At 35.7% G+C, this 9,778-nt stretch overlaps 1 protein-coding gene across 1 annotated transcript in view; it reads right to left on the bottom strand.

Annotated features, from left to right (window-relative positions):
* LOC110457311 (centromere protein X-like) overlaps positions 1-5,003 on the bottom strand; it is a 53,645-nt gene extending 48,642 nt beyond the window's left edge. Inside the window, exon 1 of the mRNA XM_021508526.1 lies at positions 4,914-5,003. Within this exon, the coding sequence (XP_021364201.1) occupies positions 4,914-4,940 (27 nt within the window). The 5' untranslated portion in view covers positions 4,941-5,003. The remainder of the gene's footprint in view (positions 1-4,913) is intronic.
* Positions 5,004-9,778: the final 4,775 nt, after the last annotated feature.

A 9,778-nucleotide genomic window follows, 5' to 3' on the forward strand; every position in this document is an offset into this window, starting at 1 on the left:
AGGTAGTTTAGGCCTAAATAATAGAAACAGTCAAAGTGGTAATATAGGCCTAAATAATACAAAGTCATACTGGTAGAATAGGCCTAAATAATACAAACAGTCATACTGGTAGTATATAGGCCTAAATAATACAAACAGTCATACTTGTAGTATAGCCTAAATTATACAAACAGTCATATTGGTAGTTTAGGCCTAAATATTACAAACAGTCATACTGGTAGTATATAGGCCTAAATAATAGAAACAGACATACTGGTAGTATAGGCCTTAACAATAGAAACAGACATACTGGTAGTATAGGCCTAAATAATAGAAACAGTCAAACTAATAGTATAGGCCTAAATAATAGAAACAGTCATACTGGTAGTATATATCTAAATAATAGAAACAGTCATACTAGTAATATAGGCCTAAATAATAGAAGAGTCATTCTGGTAGTATAGGCCAAAATAATAGTAACAATCATACTGGTAATTTAGGCCAAAATAATACAAACAGTCATACTGGTAGTATAGACCAAAATAATAGTATCAGTCATACTGGTAGAATAGGCCTAAATAATACAAACAATCATACATATGCAAAGTATGATAAGAATCCCATAAGTCATGTAGTTCCTGAGATTAAGCGCTGAAACTCTTTACATCGGAAAAATAATTAAAAGAATAATAAAAACTAGAATTGCAAATGCGAGCAATAGCGAAAGTCACACCCACCCACCCCCACCCCCCACCCCTTCTCCCCCCTGCTAATTATATAGCCATTTTGTTTTTTACATAGCACAAACACTGGAGTTGTGTTCGTAGTGCCATACTACACCTACATACATGTACCAAATTTCATCACAATTGGATGATATTTAAATTTCGACCAATGAGAGGCCAGGAAATGGCAGTCATATCGTCGAAATGTGAAACTCACGCTACGAAAGTGACCGGTGTACCATGATATACCTACATAACAAATTTCATGAAAATCAGACAATATCGAAAATTGGACCAATCAGAGGCCAGGAAATGACAGCCATTTTTTTTTTAAAAAAAAGAACACCGCAGTTGTGTTTGTAGTGCCAAACTATACCTACATACAAAATTTCATCAAAATTGGACAATATTTTTATTACGACCAATCAGAAGCCTACATTTGGCTGCCATTTTGAATCCAAAGTCAATTATTTTTTTGTCAAAAATGAGCGCTGTGATGTTTTCATTCCTTTCACCGAGTTTCATTATGTTCAATCGAATATTACAAAAGTTATTACTGGTGATATGATTGTGCGTTGAATTTTTGACCAATCAGAGCCCAGGAAATGGCAGCCATTGTGTTTTTTCACAAAACAAACACCGCAGTTTTGTTCGTAGTGCCATACTTCACCTACATACCAAATTTCATCGAAATTGGACGATATTTAAATTTCGACCACTCAGAAGCCTGCAATTGGCCGCCATTTTGTATCCAAAGTGAAATATTTTTTGTCGAAAACGATCTGTGTGACGTTATCATCCTTTTAACTTAGTTTCATTATGTTCCGTCAAATAGAACCAATGTTATTACTTGATATGATTTCGGCAAATCAGAGCAGCGACGGCCATCTTTGATGGTTGACGCGGAAAAACAAGAGTCAGATGCACAACTATAATTTGTACTTTCTATATATGCAAAGTATGATAAAAATCCCATTAGTAGTTACTGAGATTAAGCGCGGAAACTTTTGACGGCGGAAGAATAATAATAAGAACTAGAATTGCAATTGCGAGCAATAGCGGAAGTCACCCCCCACCTGCTAAGTATGCAGCCGTTTAGATTTTTTCACAAAACGAACACTGCAGTTGTGTCGGTAGAGCCTTACTACACCTACATACCAATTTTCATTAAAATTAGACGATATTTTAATTTCGACCAATCAGAGGCCAAGAAATGGCAGCCATTTTGTCGAAATGTGAAAGTTAGGTCAAGAAAGTTATCGGTGTACCATGATATACCTATATACCAAATTTCATGAAAATCAGACAATATCGAAAATTGGACCAATCAGAGGCCAGGAAATGACAGCCATTTTGTTTTTTTACAAAAAGAACACAGCAGTTGTGTTTGTAGTGCCATACTATACCTACATACCAAATTTCATCAAAATTGGACGATATTTTTATTACGACCAATCAGAAGCCTACATTTGGCCGCCATTTTGAATCTAAAGTCAATTATTTTTTTGTCGAAAATGAGCGCTGTGGCGTTTTCATCCCTTTCACTGAGTTTCATTATGTTCGATCCAATAGAACGAATGTTATTACTGGTGATATGATTTCGCGTTGAATTTTTGACCAATCAGAGCCTAGGAAATGGAAGCCATTTTGTTTTTTCACAAAACAAACACCGCAGTTGTGTTTGTAGTGCCATACTACACGTGCATACCAAATTTCAACGAAATTGGACGAGATTAAAATTTTGACCAATCAGAAGCCTGCAGTTGGCCGCCATTTTGAATCTAAAGTGAAATATTTTTTGTTGAAAACGATCGTTGTGATGTTTTCATGCATTTCATTAAGTTTTATCATTTTCCGTCAAATAGAACGAATGTAATTACTGGATATGACTTCGGCCAATCAGAGCAGCGGCAGCCATCTTTGATGGTTGACGCGGGGAAAAAAAAGTCAGATGCACAACTACAAATTGTACTGATAATATATGCAAAGTATGATAAGAATCCCATTAGTAGTTCCTGAGATTAAGCGCGGATAAAAGCGGTGGAAGAATAATAATAAGTAAGAAACGGAACAATAACAACAAGTCACCCGACTTCGTTCGGGGTGACTTAATCAATAATAAGAAATGGAGTAAACACAATATGTCCCCTCACTTCGTTTGGGGGACATAATAAAAACTGACTACAATTGATAGGTTAGGTCTCACCAGGTAATCTTAATTAACAACCAGTTTTAAAAGACATTGATTGTTACGTCATTGGTTTGTGTGAGAAAATTACGTTGTTTTCTCAAAAATTGATGACGTTACATTCACAAACAAATGACGTAACAATCAATACCTGCTCACAAGAGAAGATAACTCTGCAATACGCAAAGACGGAATAAAGTTGAGCAGTTCACATTCAAGTTAACTTTTTTTATTGTCCTATTTGGCAACCGTACTGTGGAAAGCATGACCGTCGAATACTGATGAGTTCTAGGCAGTGTATCAAAGACAATCGACCTTTTTCAGAATTATGGCAATAAAAAGTAAATGACTTAACTGGTAAGGCTAGGAATAAAAATTATTTCACATGATCCATAAAAAGCGATTTTGCTCTTACACCGTCGAAAACCGATGACACCAGGGAAGGCCTACTTGCCGTAGTGAGCCACGAAAAAGACTTAGCCTTATATAGGTCCTAACGGCTGTGGTCACCCGTCACATAATTTTGTATCACGCGTTGCGGAAATATGTTTCTCCATATGATGTTACCTGTTCACGTACCTGTAGTCACGTGCGTACCTTAGTAGTTCCGGCCCTGTATACTTAGTCGTTCCTGCCTCATATATTATATATATGATTCATGTTTATTTGGAATTAAATTTTAAATTAAATTTATTTATGTAATGGATAATTCATTTTACTTATTCAAATAAATAAAATTAAAAACTGTACATTTGTTGTCTTTTCATTTTACATGTTGTCTAAAACAAAATACACCTGTGTAAACATACGGAGTAAGATTGCTTTTAAAGACACATTACAATCACTGTCTTTTGTTTATCTTATTACCTCGTGCGTTGGAAACTATATGGCTTCTAGAAAATGCTGTGTAAACACCATGGGTGTATAGTCTACCGATGTTGTTTTTACTTTTAGTTGATGAAAGACGTTGAATTTTTTTGTCATCACATCTTGTTGAAATCGATCTTTGTCGATCTTCCAAGTTTGAAGATGCAAATTTGAATGATTTCAACTAAACAGACAGTCGGCAACTAGAATAGAATGATTTTGATACGGATATTGGCGTTCCTACGGGCTGTGTCCAAGCTTTGTGCCCCAGGGTTTCCAGTGTGAAGTGTGTTAATGACAATGGACAAATAGTATTGTGAACTAATTGTGATCGAAAATTGTGAAATTTAATATCGGTAATGCTATTATGTTATTAATTCATGTTCTGCTACATAATTAAATAATGTATGAAAGTTAAATGTGTTTGGTTTGTCGTAATAATATGTGGACATATGTCATAATCTATTTTCACGAGGTATATTGTACTTTTCTAAACTAAGTTCGTAATTATTAAGAAATACTGTAAGCTATTAACTTATTTGCTATTTATTAAATATATGTTGTTATTGTTGATTGCATTAAATATTACATAATGAACAAAATGTATCATGTTTTTTCTTGTCTTTTGATCAATGTATCAATATATGAATAAAACATTGTCCGGATTAAGGGCGACAACCCGTACACTTGTACAATAGTTACATCGGAATTTATGTAAACATTCGATCCATTCATAAAACATAGTTCAATGGTGATATGTACAGGCAGGAACGACTAAGGGGCCGGAACTACTAAGGGGCCGGAACTACTAGGGACGGACCGGATAGGGGCCGGAACTACTAGGGACGGACCGGATAGGGGCCGGAACTACTAGGGACGGACCGGGTAGCGGCCAGAACTACTAGGGGGCCGGAACGACTTCGATACGCATATACACACCACACCCTATACGCTACTTTCCATCAGAGACGTATTATACGTCTCTGGTTCCATATAAAATTATTTTTGAAATTACCCCTGTATTTGCCTGTCTCTGTCTCCTTGCTGCGTGATAGGTCTACCCCAAAAACGATCGGGTAATGTTTGCTAAGATTGTGTTTGAATGAAATTCTTAAATAATTTACGTGTTCAGTGTCTTATAAAAAGTTGTTTACCTGTTTGAAACTTGCGCCTTCCGTCATCGTTGAAAGAGGAGCGGTAAACCACCTTATCGGAAGCCTCAGTTTCGTATTTCTTCACCGGAAATGAAGTATGTGAAAGTGAAAGTAGGAGTTTAATGCCACCATATACGTCTGGTAATAGCGCGATATTTACATTATTTTAAAAGGTTAAGCATTAGAAGGTAGATGGGGGTAAGTGGTGGAGAAAGGGATGTTCCTATGTTTTTCATAACTGAAGGTATTTCATCCTACTGCATGTACAACTTACAATATTTAGTCATTAAATGTTTTATCTTGATTTTTAAAAGTAATTTGATAAAATTGTATTATTACCCGTACAAATTCACCGACAGGTTATTGACATTTATTAGTTGTTTCAGACTGGTTATAAACTTGTATTAACAATAACAAACATATTAGGGACATTCATGAATCGTTTCAGGCTGGTTATCACAGACAATTTATTAGGAACATATTTTTTTATTTACTGTTTCATTGGTCATACACCTGTATTTATTACTTCTACTTCTAACTTCTAAATGGTACTGACAGTACAGTATTATCACAGACAGGCTATGGATATTTAATTATATTTCTTCAGATAGAATTGTTTTAACTATCACAGACATTAAGGAACATACTTATGTATTTGTTCTATGTTCTATCAATATATTATGTGTAAGGAACCTTAATTCATTGTTTCAAACTGGTTATACACTTGTATTTATACTTGTACTATCACAGACAAGAAGTAATATTTCTTTATTTAATACATGTGTTACAGATAAGTGATATTTCATCATCAGATGAATAAAGTCTTTGAGACACTGATCACTAGATATATTTTGTAGAGATACAATTGTATTTATTTGTGACCTAAAAGGCGTTTCACACGAGCCAGATATATTGTTACAGCATGCACTTTATTACCATTCAAGTATAAGATATCATGGTAAAACATATATTTATATTATGAGAAAATAAGCAACCCCCTCCCCCCAAAAACAACAATAGCAATATATATAGGAAACTCTCTGTAGTAAGTATAATTGCATGTGTAATATCAGCTGTCTGTGCTAGTAAGTACATGTGTAATACCTGTGTTAGTATATATCATGTGTAAATAAATATCATGTATAATACATGTCTGTGTTAGTATATATCATGTGTAATACATGTCTGTGTTAGTATATATCATGTGTAATACCTGTCTGTGTTAGTATATATCATGGGTAATACCTGTCTGTGTTAGTATATATCATGTTTAATACCTGTCTGTGTTAGTATATATCATGGGTAATACCTGTCTGTGTTAGTATATATCATGGGTAATACCTGTCTGTGTTAGTATATATCATGGGTAATACCTGTCTGTGTTAGTATATATCATGTTTAATACCTGTCTGTGTTAGTATATATCATGTGTAATACATGTCTGTGTTAGTATATATCATGTGTAATAAATGTCTGTGTTAGTATATATCATGTGTAATCCCTGTCTGTGTTAGTATATATCATGTGTAATAAATGTCTGTGTTAGTATATATCATGTGTAATACCTGTCTGCGTTAGTATATATCATGTGTAATCCCTGTCTGTGTTAGTATATATCATGTGTAATACCTGTCTGTTTTAGTATATATCATGCGTAATACCTGTCTGTGTTAGTATATATCATGTTTAATACCTGTCTGTGTTAGTATATATCATGGGTAATACCTGTCTGTGTTAGTATATATCATCCCCCATACCTGTCTGTATTAGTATATATCATGTGTAATACCTGTCTGTATTAGTATATATTGAAGCGGTTGATTCTTTGTTAATTACATTGTTCAACAAATGATCGTTAGTATAGACTTGCTTTAGTTATTTCTTTTTGATTAGGAAGCAAGAGTAGTTTTAATTGGCTAATGAAAGAAGGCAGTTCATTGGAGGGCTAGGTATATAAATAGAGGTTCCATCGTATGAAAAGCTCAACTACACGCACATTCTCACACACACCCACATATACGTACAAACGCATCCCTTCTCACCCCCAACCATAACAAAACCTTTTGGACACACAATTCTGCTCAGGGAGGATCGAAATTCACTCGAACCAGCTCATAGAAAACACCCCCTACTTTTAACACATAACCAATCAAAACCGAGCTTACAAAACAGGTCCTCTATCACGGCCTAGTCAAACATATATAGCGGAGGGAAAAAAAATTGAACAGAATCTAGCTCAGGTAGGATCGAAATATTTACAACAACCACTCGAACCCGATAGCTCCCTGAAAACACCCCCGACTTTCTCAATAACATAAATTTCAATCCAATACCAATTAGAACCTGAAAAATTTCCAATCAACCCCTACTCGACCATTGAGCCGCTCTATACTAATAATTATCACCAACCTCAAAATCAATCAGGCCCTGGTATCCACAGTATAACAACATAACCCCTCCCCCTCATCAACTCCANCCCCAACACCCCATAACTGCACCACCCCAACTCTCCTCTACCTACTGATAACTCTCACCAATGCACAATTCGTCGCACCTACCTTTCCCGTCCCATCTCCAACAATCTTATACTAATACTCACAAAATAATTATAAAAGTCAGAAAAGTGAACAGTTACAGACGAAAGCTAAAGGAAAGTTTTATAAGAAAGAGAACATTGATACTGAAGAAAAGTTTTTCATCAAGTGCAAGAATGGATACGGTTACAAGAATGGACGCCATAAACAAGATTAACTATCACCTGCATGACACTAACCACTCACCACCAACTCACAGTCCGGCGGAAGGGACTATAAACGATGTCCCGTGTAGGAGGGTCCAACCTGCACGTAAAAAATCCCTCTGTGTATTGTCGAAAGAGTAGGCGCGTTAACGCCGGCACAGAGGATAGGGATATATTAGATTACATTTATTCTCGACGATTCGACGGACTTCCAAAATATAGGAACAAAACAAAACACAAAATAGAGTAGGATATAAGTAAAGGACAGCCTGGATACGGTACGCCCTCCTCCTAGACCAACGCCACGATATGATACGACCGGAGATCTCCCCATCCTTTTTTATATAATAAAAAATCCAATAAGACACATATATTATAAGCCCAACAACTTATAGACCCCCATAAGACCATCTACTAACAACCATTTTGTATTTTTATTTCTTTATTTTTATTTAAAAAAAAAAGAAAAGACATACACCAAAGAATTAAGGGTAAATATCTGCATACACCATAGGGACCCCTCGGAAAATCTCAAACTCCGGCCAAGTCTGACAAGGAAACAAAGTACTGTACCTAACGGAAGCAGAGACATTTCCCTACTGTCGGGCTCAACCGGCAGTAGGGAAACCTTTTTAAAGATGTTAGTAGACTAAGAACAGGAATATATGCAATAAATTCACTTTAAAAAATAAACAAATATTTTTTATTTTTTATGTACATAATTNATATTTGAAGTTCTAAATTTGCAGATAATTTTCCTATCTTTTGCGTTTAATCTGATCAAATAGTCTTCTAAACCAAAGCGATATTTAAATGTAGAGTACAATCGTCCTATGGATGAGGTGTCAACTTTTNCAAGATAAGGATAGGATAGAATAGACGACTCCAAACCACCCCCCGAGGGAAGGCAACTTCCCTCACGCCGACTGAACACTGACTTCCGTCAGTGAGATGAAACCCGTAAGGGCGGATTCATGTAGGCGCGAAACCCGTCATCCACCCATCCATCCTATGAAAAGCTCTCTCTCTTGCTCTGGCGGTCGAAGAAGAAGGAACATCTCTAAAAAGGTAATCAGTGACCAAGCTGTATAAGTTTGGGCCTAGCTGCATAAGCTAGGGTTCCACTGTATTCCTTTATAGTACATGGTCAAAATAAATTGTTTTACTGGATAGTGTGCATAGTCACAGGGTATCACAGTACAGGGCGACGTACTGTTGATACAGAGTGACAGGTATCAAGACGCAGGGTTTACCAAGGCATAGGTGTCGTAGTGACTAGGGTGACTTGGTCAAAAGGCAGTCGCGGTAAAGGGTGACGTGGTCAAGGTGTGTCGCGGTAAAAGGTGAACACAGTCACGGGTGTCGCAGTAAGGGGCTACTGACTGTTGATACAGGGTGACGAATATCTTGTGATACAAGATTTCAAGATTTTTTTCAAGATTTTTATTTCACTCAGACTCACATAATATGTGTGACAAGAGGTCATGTATATATAACATAGTTTGAGTGCATGACAGGCAAACATTCTATATCATAGCATAGTACATAATAATATATATACGTGTAGTTACATACAAATAATTCAGTGTTCAACTTATATAAAATGTCACTAGCAAACAAAAGAAAAACTTCAAGAATAGAGACACTAAAGTACTTTTGTTAATTTTTGAACAAATAAGCTTACACTTTTTAACAATTTCATATTAAAGATTGTGAGCATTCCTTTCATTTTATGTTGGTTTGGACTTGTATAAAAATAGGCCGGAATATGTTTTTCCCTTATTTTGACTAAAGTGTCGTTATTACAAGTATATAAGTAATGATACTCGTCCCCAATACCAGTATTACAAAGTGGGCATATTCTGTCCTGTCTTTGAATTCCCACCCATCTTCCTGTTTCTACTGGAAGCTTAATATTTGAAGTTCTAAATTTGCAGATAATTTTCCTATCTTTTGCGTTTAATCTGATCAAATAGTCTTCTAAACCAAAGCGATATTTAAATGTAGAGTATAATCGTCCTCTGGATGAGGTGTCAATTTTATTAAACCAGGATTGAATAAACTGATCGTGTAATTTATGTATAATTGCAGCTTTTAAATAAGTAATATCGGGCAGACAGGTTTT

The sequence above is a fragment of the Mizuhopecten yessoensis genome, unplaced genomic scaffold, assembly GCF_002113885.1.
Source record: "Mizuhopecten yessoensis strain PY_sf001 unplaced genomic scaffold, ASM211388v2 scaffold9093, whole genome shotgun sequence".
Taxonomy (NCBI): Eukaryota; Metazoa; Mollusca; class Bivalvia; order Pectinida; family Pectinidae; genus Mizuhopecten; species Mizuhopecten yessoensis.